Genomic DNA, 14,318 nt, shown 5'->3' on the forward strand with positions numbered 1-14,318 from the left:
TCTCAACACGACACACAGTAATGACACATCTACACAGAAAACAAACACTTTGAGTGAGTACAAATACTTTGATTGAATTGAAAATTTCTAGCATTGTATAAATTCACTTTTTTCCACATCCTACATGTATTTGCTAAATTTAAACAATGTTTGTAAATCCCAGGCCCTGAAGATGATCTCAATAAATATCGAAACGTTGGCACGATAAAGAAAATGTTTTTCTGAAACCTACATCACACCAGACCGCATCTCACGATTTCTGAATAATCATCGACTAACGGTCATTAACCACTACACTCACTAAAAGATTCACCGGAAAAATAGGAAGCAGAGAAATTGAGAGAACACATTGTTTCTTTGGACGACACATGAATGAAAGTCGTGAAGTGTGACATCCCATTTCTTTCTGTGGACCATTGCAAGGCGAACTACGATAAAATATCGTCACGATATCGTCCTTTCCCAGTGGTTGAGACGACAGTCATACGCCGCTCGTACGATAAAAAGTCATCTGACTAGTGTGAACGCGTCAATTGGAATCCTTGTTTTATTAAAAACTATTCACGATAACATATCGTCCGATTGTTTTTCGCACGACAGAAGTCGTCCAGTGTGAAAGGGGCCTAAAATCCATTGATTGAAACTGAAACAACAAAAAATATGTCTATGAGTTTGCCGGAACTGGAACATCTACGTTGTCCGAATTTATTTACATTTTCATTCATGTCGCTACGAAAATCAGAATTATCTATGACTTAAAAATGATATATAAAATAAGCAAGTTCTAAGGTCATAAGAAAGCTAAGCGGATAAATTATTTTGCATCTGTATTCTTGTTCACCCATTACAAAAAAAATTAAAAATGTTCTCTCGGTTGCATTAGAGTAAATAATGAAGGCGTGTCTTTCCTTGTAAGAAGTGGTAGTGTGAAATACCTAGGTTCGAAGTTCGATTAGGTGTAGTCGCTCAATTTCACCCATTGTACAAAGTTTGGGTGTTTTGTGGGTTTGTTCACCCATGCTGCCTTGTTCATCGTGTCGTGTGCAACCGAGCGTTAAAGCAAAACTTTCTTCTTATTCAACAAAGCCTGCCATTCTTTGTAAAAGTTTTGCTAAGGTACAGAATTGTCAGAACACCCTTTTAGACATAAATACATGGTGCTTCTTCAAAATGCCACAAAATATGTTATTTTTTCCAGTCGGGGTGGCGTCTTGCTTGGTTTATCCGCCGGTTTAGATAAGGCTCATGACATACTGGGCGTCTAAACTCTAGACACCTAAAACCGCGTCTAAAAAATCGTTTTTAGTATTTGAGGACATACTAGGTGACAAAACCCTCTTCTCCCACCTCAAACGTCTGGCTGTCGCTGGGATTCCTGTCCACTCTACAGCTACTCTCAATCGTGTTTCAAATCTCATCTCAGTGATGGAGTACGCTCATTTCATGAATGTGTTAGCTACTTGTGCAGCTGAAGGTATGCAGTAAAGGGCAATCAATTAAGGAATGTGATAATGTATACAATAATATACAATCAAACAATTTATTTTTGTATATAACAGTCATCAATTTCAGATCCGACATTAACGATTCAGTGTATCTCTGAATTCTCCAATTGTTTTGTAATGTATCAGGCGTAAAAAATCGCCCAAAGCGGTGAACAGTAAACTAATATTGGTCTTAAAGTGGAAATATATAGTAAGTATAATAAGTAAGTGTATTAAGTGGAAGTAAAGCCCATGTAGTAAGTAAATCATGCATATATTTTACAAGCAGGCTTTGCATGCAACTCCGGCAACTTGGATGAAGACGGTTCAAACCACATTACACTGTTTGCCAATTCTAAACCATCACAAATTCCAAGGGCGTCACCGCGATACGAGCCCCCTGCATCGTGTACGTGACGCAAACTTCTCGAAAGCCTCTGTCGACCCTCGCAAATCCTGCTTTCTTATGATTACTCAACTCGAAACATGTAACTTGGCAAATCTGGCCGTTTGTTGGCCTACGTGCCCACGGGGTTGATTTGGGTTTCTTTCGTTTTGTCGATTTTATAAATTATATTGTCTTAAGGATTTTTTTTTGACCGACTACAATATTTCTTATTGATCCATTTATTTATTAAAACTGGACTAAATAAACTTGCCCAATGATTTCCAACAATTTCACATTGATCACTTTGACGGTGTAACTATGCACTTTTTTCCAGGTGTCCTCGAAAGAGAGTTTTTATAATTTGAGATAACACATATGTATGTGTACAGATACAAAATGCGACGCGTAGATTTAGATGTACATTTTCAATGAATTTACGATTTTTGAAAATTTTCCTTCCTTTCGCCTTGCTAAGCTGTCATTTTTTCAAAAATCAAGCTCTTTTTCTCTTTGTTTTAATATCAACTTTTGTCGAGTCGGAGCCTGAAAACATTAAACATTTTGAAGAAAAATAAGGAAATCTAAACAACATAGGGAAAAAGAAAATATGATTGGATGTAAGGAGGGGGGGGGGTTTAACCAATTCACTTGGAAAATCCAAGTGACAATTAAAGAAATCAATTGGAAGCCATGTTAGCATTGATTGGTTATGTAATCTAAGGATAGAAATAACCTGGCCTGTCAACTTAAAAGTTCCTGCTCCGTTACAGAAAGTAGAGTGACTTTAAGTCGACACGACAGAGTCCTTGCCCTTTATTTACAATGTCCCCTAAATAAAGTTGTAAAAGCATGGAAAATGAATCTTCTATACAGGTGCATCTGTATAACTGACCTGTAAGCGGGTGAACCTATACAGAGGAGTCCCTTATGAGATGTACTGTACATACAAAAAACCACAAAACGAGTATAATTGGTTGGCGAAGTTATGGACATTTTGGCAAACCTCTTTCCATTCACGCCAGTAAATATATTCAGACAGGGTATCTTTTCAAACGATATGTACAATTTAAAAATTGGTGAAACCTGGTGGTCTTAAAAATTGGTTAACTAATTAACTTATGAGCCTGTGAAGTACTCGACATTTCTCGAAAGACCTGCCTAATCATACTCACGCTAATAAATACATTCACACAGGAGGGATCTTCCGCACCTGAGCAAAAATGATTAATAACCGCGTCGATCCTTCCATCACATCACATTACAAATATGTATTACCTGGACTATTCGGTGGGCCTGTGAGTTATTCGATATTCCGTCACAGCCCAGGCGCGCATACTCAATACGCATACAACACTCACGAAAATAAATACATTCATACATATAACCGGGAAAAGAACCATGTGTGGTGGGTTATATGTGACCATACGCATTTATCGATCTTAATAAATATGAAGAAACCTATCTTTGTAGTCAGTAGGTTATGCCTCAGAACTTTTGACATACCGTGGGGTGCGGCGCAAATTGTTCGCATTTTTCCAAAATTTGCTTCTCTGTTACAACTGTGCCACACATTTGGTATTTTCTTGTGTCTTTGGACAATGGAGGAGGTGGCCGTGTGTTTGGCGATTGGAGCATATCATCAATCGCGTGAAAATGATTCTCTCTCTCTTTTTTATATTTTCTGGCCCCAGGGTTTCACTTTAATTTTGCTGCTTTCCACTTTTCGTCGATGTCATCCCCAGCGGATTTGCCAGCTTCCACCTTAATATCTCCATTGCTTTTCTTACATTCACTGAGTTGACCTAGAGGTCATGGAGTATTTCCACTGCTTCTTTCGCCGCTTTGTCGGCCTCTTCGTTTATTCGATCTATTTATTATATTGAGTATTTTGTTCTAAAGCCAATTGTTTGGGATGATGCTCTTTTTTACGATGATTGGCTTTAATCTTTTGTTTAATACTTTTTTGAAGAACTTGGAAATAACTAGAAATAGCGATACTTGTCTACATGAGGAAACATCACGGGATGTTTAACCAAGCTTCACTATCATTATGATTTCGGCCACCTTCCACATTCCAGGTAAATGTACTTCGATAAATTTGAAACCGGTTATTAACGATATATATTATTTCAGTGCATTTATTACACCATTATACTTACTTTTCGGTTGATCGTGTATGTCTTTTAATTTCTATAAGCACATTAGAAATTTGTTAAATAAAAATATCTAGTAATATTTTGCCGTTGATGTTAATTAAACGGCACCTTGTTACACAAACAAGTTGACGAGCTATAACATTTTATTTACAACTGGTTGTATAACGTGACGAAGGCTTTATGGCAAGGTCTAATGATGCAGGTTACCCGATACATCCGGAAGTGATCGCTTCTCCTGGTCCAAACATTTGTCCTTTTTTATATCCTGCTGTTTCTTCCCAGTCCGAAAATATTACCTATATTTTGGATTACATCCTCCGCAACTGGGGGATAAATTGTCAACCGGCGGGCCAATAAAAGTCCGACTTATGATAAAACCATAAAACGAGGGTGTAAAATTATTAACACCTTCGAAAATATATTTCCTGTTGGGATTATTGCGATTATAAAGTAAGACGGGGGTTCGTTTGTCACAAAACCCTAGGTCGTGGTATCTTATATTATCTTTTTATACCCTCCATATTGGTTAGGGCCTTTAAACCAGATCATAATTTTTAATCTGTTAATCTGAAATTTCTCAACTAGTATTTTACGAGATAGCAAAGCTGTGGAATAGGGCCTCCATCATAAATTTTTATTTTACTGATTATTTTCTTCATAATTGTTCATGTTATGTGGCAAAAGCCATATTGTTATTATGTTCATCTTATGTTCTTTGGGCTTGTTTTTCGCCTAAAACTTTGCACTGTTTTACAATAAAATCAGTTAGAAACCCGTGCAAAAAATACTCACTATACAGAAAAAAATATCGTATAAACTTCAAAGGATTACAGAGCCGCAATCAATATTGCAAAATATCGAAACGTGTCTGACCGACCAACCAAGCGAGGATGGGCAGACCAAGATAATCGGTTACGATTAAATTACCGGTTCATCATCCTGCAAACAAAATGGAAAAATCCAACAATAAAATCAAAAAGCCGGGGACACACTTACCCGATGCAACGCCATGCGACGCTACCCGACTCAAATCCATTCCAATTTTCCATAAGATTGTATTACCCACGTGCACATCTGCCCGATGTTATGTAACGCTACCCTACCCGACGCTCTGCATGAATGAATTTAACTAACATTTTATTTCATGGATTTGCTCATAAAATTACATCATTTTCGTCGAGTGGCTTCAGAACAGGACACATATTTTTTGTAGTTTATTTCAAGCCTAGTATAAGTAATTGTATCGTTATATTAATTACAACATTCCTATTTTAATGTAAACCAAATTAAGCGAAAACAAAAATTCATAAGTTTTTATGAAATTATTTAATTATGATGGTTAGGAAGAAAATTTATCAAAACACTGGAATAACTTTATGAAAAACAATTAAGTTTAACAAACCATTTATTACATGGTTGTGCTCATACAATTTAACTAACAATTTATTACATGGTTTTGCTCAAAATAATGCATTAAGTACAAAGGAGGCGTTGCGATTGCGATAATGATTTGTGATACACGCTGTGTGATTGTACGTGGCGTACGCTTGACGTCGCATAGATGTGCGCACCCTACCAAAACGTGGCAAGGCTATCAACGTCAGGTAGCATCGGGTAGCGTTGCTTCGGTTGAGTGTGTTCCCCGCCAAAGGCTCCTCGTGATTTTCTCTCCAAGAAATGCGAAGGTAAAGAAAACAAGATTTTATTAAACATTTTGAATTTGTCGTGAAAAAAACATTCTGATGGAGACTGGCTAGGTCCATATTAATTATCGTTTTGTCCGTTTACAAAATATCACACTGTTTCATTTAAATATTATTTCAAAGTAAAGGTTTAGTAGCAAAAGAAATAAAGACCATTCTAATTTCTCGGAAAGGTCTAGGATTTGACTCGATAATAGGATAAATTTTGAAAAACTTACAAAAAAGGAAGTTTAAAATTGACGAATTTATTTAACGCGGCAACACAACTTAGGCTGCTGATATCACAATGATAGTAGGTAAACAACCGCAAAAAATATCATCCTACCGCTCCTTCTTATTGCTTCCAAATATCTCAAAATAATTCGAAAAAGTTTTGCTAAAAAGATGGAAACCCTTTATTGAAAAAGCGAACATTATACGAAGCCACGAATTGGATTCATAGCTAAACATTCAACCATAGATAAGATACATAGAATCTCTGATATTATAGAGAAAGCTCTGGAAGATAAAAATATATTTTCAGCTTTATTCCTAGATGTATTGCAAGCTTGGACAAGGTTGGGCACAAAGGTTTAATTTTTAGTTTAAAAAAATTCCCACAACCATATGTTGAACTTTTGAACTCCTGCCTTTCGGAAAGACTTTTCAAGTTAAACAAGACGAATATTCAAATTTGTTTGAAATCAAGGTTGATATCACAAGGTAGCATCCTAGACCCCGTGCTGTACTTGCTGTACACAGTGATCTACCGCTGATGGAAAACATAACCGTCGCAACATTTGCCGATGACACACATCTGCCTTCTCAGTTGACGAATGTATGCCACGGCAATCAACAGCATTCACAAATGGACAAATAAACGACAAAATAAACTGTTACGGTTCCTCGCCGGACCGTTGGCAATTCACCGGTCGCCGGGTACCTGGGGCTCAGTGGAGATTTTTTTCCGTGGCCGCTTCGTCTCCAAAAGTGAAATAATCGAGCGCCACACTGTTTTTATTTTATTTTCTTCCTTTAGGAAAACAGTGAAACCCGCGGGGTGAAATAACAAGATATCAAATAAAATTTTAAAAATACACAACAAGAAAGTAAAATATTAATGTCCTCTGTATTATGAATAAGATGTAAAACAAAAAATAAAACAAGTCTCTATGGAATTAAAACAAAAAAACAAAACTGTCCAGAAACCAATTTTATAACATAAAAGCTCGAACCTCGTGTACGTCCTTTTTCTCGTCGTTCCAGAGCGGTTCTCCCCTCGCACACGCGAACCTTCCACTCCACGACGATGAGAAAAGTCCCAAAGTAATAAAGTAATACACTGTCACGTTCCTTTTTTACTTTTTCGCCCGGCTCGTCCACACTGACCAGTCTCAGCTCGAGGCCTCCTTGTTCACTCCGGTCGGGCTCCACTCCTCGCCAGCGTCCCCGCTGAGCCCTGGCTGGGCCTCCTTCAGCTTCCAAATGCCACCCGCACGTCTTCGGCCTCTTCCAGATCTCGCTCAACCTTGCCGAGGGCACCCTCGCCTCTGCCCGAGTCTGGGCACCCCAGTTTTTTCCCTCTCCTGTTCGCTTGTAACAAAACGTCCGGAAATCAATTACAAACCAATCGTCTTAAGTGGTAAAGTAGTTCCTTCCCAAAATTCAGTTAAATAGTTAGTCATGGCAGTAGATAAAAAATTAAATTGGAAAGAAGTAAAGATCTTGATTTCAAATACCGTCAACTTTACTGGAAAGGAATTCTGGACTAACAATACATAATAAAATAATGATTTATAATCACATATTGGATGGATGGTATACTTTCATATAACTTTGGTGGTGGGCCAAAAGAAGCCGTAATACATAATATCCAAAATAAAGTAATACGAAATATGGTAGCTGTTCGTTGGTTTGCTCGCAATAGGCGGATTCATAGAGATTTGAACATGACCTCATCGACACTGACATACACGGTACGCTATAAGCACTACCTACGTCTTCAAAGCCTCATATGATATAATTGTTTGTAGCTTAAATCTGGTCAGCTGTGAACAATCGAAGGTTGAGACATACGTAATTTTGTATGTTAGCTTTCCAAGCGAGGCATCGGTTGCCGCAACGAAGGCGTCAACATAGCACTCATCATGGTAAGGTAAAGGTCCTGGGTTCGAATCCAGGTGCCCTGAATTTACGAACCCAACATGGGCTTTTTTTCAAGAGTTCATATAACTAAATTCACTAATTACGTGGTCCGCTTGACCAATTATTATATTACAATTAATTAAGGTTTTTAGTTGAGATAAAAAAGCCAATGTCACGAGTGGGATTCGAACCCACGATCTTCGTCTTGATACGCCGCTGCTCTACCACTTGAGCTATCGTGACCTCAGTTCACGGTTCATTCAGTCAGTAGTTTATATAACCTTGTAGTTAAAATACCCTCGTAAAATTGACAAGAAAAAAATTCTTTAAGTATAATTAAGCGAATTTTAAATAATAATTTCTTTATCTGAAAGGCAGATTGCAGGCTTTATCTATTGTGTAAGATTATGTTTAACAATAAAATTAAGACTAATTGTTTAGAAGGTAAGCGGTTACTTAAGAAAAACTTCAAAAAATAAATTTTTAACGACTGCTTATTTTAAAATAATAAATATTTTTTAAGTCTATGTTTATTAAGTGAAATTTCCCAAGTTAAAGTAAGGTTGAGTAATAGTTTAATTGTCGTACTTATTAAAAATAAATGATATTAGGCGAATTTTAAATAATATGTTTTCTATTTTAAAGGTAGTTTAGAAGTATTATTTATTGAAGTATTGGATTATGTAAGGTGGTGTTTAATTATTAAGACCACTTATTTTGCAGACAAGCGTTACTTAAGTAAAACTTCCAAAAATAGACATATTTTAAATTGACTGTATGTATTTCCCAGAACGCCTCCTGGTCTTTTTATATCCTGAATTTTTTGTTATTGTTACGTGCGAATATATGGAACACCTCGAATATTATATGAGTGAGGGCTTACTTTGCACTGGAGTGTGAAAATTTATCTTCTTTATATAGCGCGCCTGTTTTTTTCCTTCCAAAAAGATATATGATCGATATTAAACCGTTGTGCTGTTCTGCACAACGATTTTGTAACTTTATCATTTCAACTGAATTTTTAATAAATTTTGATACCAACCTGTTGATAATAGAACTTAACTTCGATAGAAAAATGTAATAAAAAGCGCTTTTCTCTATTGAAAGTGCGTAATCGTACCGTGATCTGTTCAGTCCAATTAAACGTAAATAACTTAATTCTCAGCTTTCAAGCAACACCTGTGGATTCAATACCACCCCATTATTGAAATACCCTAAAAGAACGAGATTATGAAGAGAATAAGTAAGACAAGCTTACTTCAGTTTGGAAGTGTTATACATTGGTTGCTTCAGCAATAAAATGTATTCAACGTGTGCGAGCAAGGGCGACCCAACTCAATTGAGGAAAATCCCTCACTCTCCGAAACTCTAAATTTCTCTATAATCCGCTAAATATCAATTTTCCCAGATTGCAGTCCATCAACATCTCATATGTAATGAAAAAAAAATGGAAAATTCAATCCTTATAATTAACACTTACCAGCCCACAATACCTGTGTAAGTCAATTACAATTCAATTAATGCATATATTTAAATAAATGACAATAAGGCGATGTTTGAAATTAATTATAATTTTACAAGATTCAAGGAATTAAATTTAAATTTTATACAAACAAAAGAGAGGCGCCTGATACATTAGATTAGACAAATTTTCAACAATGCGATAATAATAATACAATGGTATAAGTATTAAAACAAATATAAAATAAGTTTATAATTTTAATAAAAACAAAGAGAGAGAAAAAAACATAAATTGTCTAAAGCGAGAAAAAAACTCACGGGTTCACGTTCCATAGATCTTGTCTAGATACATTCGTAACTTCTTCGATTTCCCATAAATTTCTCGTTAACTCATACATTTTTTCGGCTGTGGTTGTTTTAGCCATGAGGGCAACATCTATCGGCTGATTATCACACCAGATCGGTCCCATAATTACCCATCCAAAAATTGTGCTGATGGCTGTTGGAGACACTTGACTGTCATCATTTCGTTGTACGCCGAGAATCTGTGGAAAAAGATCAGCTCCTAACAGGAAATCTACAGGTCCAGGTTTCCAAAAGGAAGGATCGGCAAGTGTAAGGTGTTCAAACTTATTCATGATGTCCGCGGGAACGGCATACGCGGGCATGTTTTGGGAGATCTGGGGGATGACTACCGCTTCTGTGACAAGATGAGATGCTCGTTTCTCAGCAAGTGATGTCAGATGACATTTTACTTGAAATCTTCCTCCTTCAATAGGCGAATCACCGAATCCACACATGCGATGTGGGTTTGGGTGTAATCTTAGCCTTAAACGTCGCAATAAATCTTCTGTGATGAAAGAGCGTTGAGCTCCACAGTCTATGACGATGCGAACTGGCTCAAATGTTCCGTCCCTATCTTCGATGTAAGCTAGTGCGGTACCGAGCAGAATGCTTTGATTGTTGGAAACAGCAGATGTCAGGACTGTGCGCTTAGTAATAGTTTGTTGTTCCATGTCATGGTTATCTCTCTTGTAATCTGTTTCTATTTTTGCTGTTGGTTGAGACTTAATATGAATGTTTGGATTATCAAGATGTAACAGGGTATGATGTTTTTTACCACATTAATGACAAGATGACTTGGATTTACACATCTTGGAAACATGATGCGTCGAAAGACAGTTGAAACACACTCGTTTAAATGTGCGAGCAAGGGCGACCCAACTCAATTGAGGAAAATCCCTCACTCTCCGAAACTCTAAATTTCTCTATAATCCGCTAAATATCAATTTTCCCAGATTGCAATCCATCATCATCTCACATGTAATGAAAAAAAATGGAAAATTCAATCCTTATAATTAACACTTACCAGCCCACAATACCTGTGTAAGTCAATTACAATTCAATTAATGCATATATTTAAATAAATGACAATAAGGCGATGTTTGAAATTAATTATAATTTTACAAGAATCAAGGAATTAAATTTAAATTTTATACAAACAAAAGAGAGGCGCCACAAATTTTCAACAATGCGATAATAATAATACAATGGTATAAGTATTAAAACAAATATAAAATAAGTTTATAATTTTAATAAAAACAAAGAGAGAGAAAAAAACATAAATTGTCTAAAGCGAGAAAAAAACTCACGGGTGAGGTCAGCGAGTGGAGCGGCGAGTCACAAAACAAATGCGGAGAAATCGACACGTACGAAAAAACGGTCGCGAATGAATTGCAGATGTACATGTTCACAAAGTCTTTAAGCTTGCGGGTTGCGGGACTGCCTCGAACACGTGCGGTAGCGAAGAAGAGTGTCTCTGGACCTCGTCGTCAAGCGAGTCTCCAACAACAAAAACCGTCACTTCACGGCCTTTTAGATGCGCGACGTACAGATCATAAAAAGTTCACACTTAACAACAATAATTTCATGTAACTTATACTAATTATTTTTTTTAAACAAAATATATACAATATATACAAAACATAGTATGCGTTAACACAACGTACAATATATTGAACAATAACTATACAATATATAATTTAAAAAACCTCTATGAATGATTAGATTAAATTAGAGATTATCCTGTTCGTCAATTGAGGAATGCTGTTTCATTGTCGTCATTTGGCTTGTGTCGGGAGGGACTCGCTTTAGATCGGGAGTTTTTTTCTAGAGAGAAACATGGTTCTTTTACTAGAAGTAGGTAGTTGTTTAGGGGTTGCCGGAAATTAGAAAAGTAGGCTTCGATTTTAGGCGACATAAATGACGGCTATATAAACAACGGGCAAGATCAGGTGAAGAGGCGAAAGTGTTTTCTCGGTGATTTTCAAAAAATATTTATAGAGATAGGTGACCGGAGACAGTCCCTTCTATCAGGGAAATTGATTTCCTTCCCAAAGCTTCTTAGATAAAATTTTACGGAAAAATTGAAAGTAAATCGAGATGTGGATGACTTATTTATCAGGTGTGGCAACTTTCCGAGGCAAGAGTTAGTGATTTTCGACAAAACTACCGAAAAGATCGAGAGTCTGTAACACATTCGCACTCGAGAAGGTTTCTTCGGTGTCGATCTCAAGTCTTTAATATTTCACTTGGAAAACTTGTGAACAAAGACAGCAGTTTTCACATTCCAGAGCCAACAGCAATCGTGAACGTTTTGTAATTTATTATGACGTAATAATACTTTCCACTTGAATTGTGTTTTGTATTAATAAATTGCTACATTTTGAGAATAATATTTAATGATACAATAAGGGAGATAAAGAAACGCAGTTGCAAAATAGTAAAACCTCCAGAAGGCTTGCAGCGTCTTAAAAGTTTTGACTTGAACGAATCAGCCTGACCATATTACAAATTTAACTTCCATACTTTTTCGAATTAACAATCTGGTTTTCTTTTTCAGCAAGCTGGCATCGAACTTCCCGGGGTCCTTGGCGGCTGGCGGCCGGATTTGCAAGGGAAACAAAGGGCGGATTCTCCCAGGCAGGATACCGAGCGTGACGTCGTCGTGACAACCTCCTACGGCCAAGTACAAGGTTTCAGGGTGTTCATCTACGATAACCCGAACCCGGGGTTCAGGCCTTGGGACGGACAAATTGAGCGAGTGCAGGCGAAAGTCAGCAGTTTCCTCGGCATACCGTATGCCATACCACCAGTGAAAGAAGGCAGATTCAAGGTAACCAGGTGTCTTTGTATACTAGTGTACAGTAGTCTATATTTGGAGGAGTGCAGTGGACCTATTCAGCATGAGGTGCATAATGCATTGGGCCGCCTTATTTATCCCTATCCCTGGTCCATTGCAACTAGTACCATAGTCTTATCATTGGTACTGTAGTTCAAGGCTCGCCTTTGCTTAGGCGCTATTTATTAACATAGTACATATCGACCTGTTACTGCTATGAAATGAAAAACAAAAAACATGGTTATAAATAAAATTAACATTAAACTATATTACGAAAATATCATTGACAACTGAGGTGTTGTTTTCTGTGAGTGGGTCATCTCATCATATACTTATCGAAATAGATGCCTACTTCCGTATATTCACCCTGGTTTACAAATCTTGAGTAGGCGTTTTGGCTTTATGCCATCTTCACTGAAAAACCCAATTCCGGTGAAGTGAGCAGTGTCAATCAATCTACTATTTTTTCATCCTTTCAGAGAACAACAAAAATGACCTAGTAGAGAAAAACAATACTAAATCCATGATCTTGATGCCCATCAGGAGTCGATGAATACATGAGAGTGAAAATTCGTACACCACTTGCAAATGATTATAGTTTGTATCATATAAAAGTTGTATACAACCAAAATCACAATAATATCAACTGTGATTTCAAAATTCCTATCAACTCTCATAGGTGTCGATGCAGGTCAAGATCTCTGGGGAGTCATATGTGTGTGAAATTGTTGTGACAATATGACACCGTAAGAATAGCACCATATTTTATGCCCTGAAGATGACCCGGATAAAGGTCGAAACGTCGGGAAAAAAGTAGCAGTCAGTACACCCAAGGAAATGTTTCAAACCTTAGTTCATAGCTAAAATTTAGGTCAAGTAAGAAAATGTTTGTCATCTAAATCTATATCATTGCTTTATTCCGAACGGTCTAATATTGTACGGAGGTTTTTGGACTAACTAAATGCGATATAGGTTGGAATCATTTTGTAACATGTTATTCATAATTAATTTTATTCCAGTTCAAACGAGTCATATGACCCAAAATTGAACGGTCGAAAGTTCAAAATCATGCATAATAATTAAGATTTTATAAATTTAGCGTTAGATAAAAAGAGTAGATTACACCTAGGTAATAATTGCAATAGGTAACAATAAAATCTATGGCCAAGGAAAAAATGAAACATAAAAGTAAAAAGCGCACTCTCAACACGACACCCAATAATGACACATCTACACAGAAAACTAACACTTTGAGATCTGAAAATGATTTCAATAAAGATCGAAACGGCATTATAAAGAAAATGTTTTTCTAAAGCCTACGTCTCACCAGACTCATTTCACGATCTCCAAATAATCATTAACTAACGGTCACCAAACACCACACATAAAAAGTAAATACAAAAAAATAAATATATATAAACAAATAAAAATAAATAACTCTCCGTGAATCACTCTTTTAAATCGAGTAAAATCTTCTTTTCGAAGTCTAAGAAAGGGTCTGCGACATCTCCATACCGATTAATGTGCCGAACTATCCAATGTAGACAATATTCCGAACCTGATTCGTCCTATGTTGGGAAACGTAGAATAGCTCACGGGAGCGGATTTGCCGCTGGGGGACTCTAATATTGATGCAGGTCAAGATCTCTGGGGAGTCATATGTGTGTGAAATTGTTGTGACAATATGACACCGTAAGAATAGCACCATATTTTATGCCCTGAAGATGACCCGGATAAAGGTCGAAACGTCGGGAAAAAAATGAAAAAGGTGTTTGTTTTTAAACAACCACATTCTTGACCGCTTCTCAGGACTTCAACAAA

At 36.8% G+C, this 14,318-nt stretch overlaps 1 protein-coding gene across 1 annotated transcript in view; it reads left to right on the forward strand.

Moving 5' to 3' along the window:
• Window positions 1–14,318, forward strand: part of LOC106665055 (neuroligin-4, X-linked) — an 80,472-nt gene that overhangs the window by 28,807 nt on the left and 37,347 nt on the right. The window contains exon 2 of the mRNA XM_014391220.2: window positions 12,219–12,491. Coding sequence (XP_014246706.1) covers window positions 12,219–12,491 — 273 coding nt within the window. The remainder of the gene's footprint in view (window positions 1–12,218; window positions 12,492–14,318) is intronic.

Source organism: Cimex lectularius, unplaced genomic scaffold (assembly GCF_000648675.2).
Source record: "Cimex lectularius strain Harlan isolate CLEC.00 unplaced genomic scaffold, Clec_2.1 scaffold211, whole genome shotgun sequence".
NCBI classification, from domain to species: Eukaryota; Metazoa; Arthropoda; class Insecta; order Hemiptera; family Cimicidae; genus Cimex; species Cimex lectularius.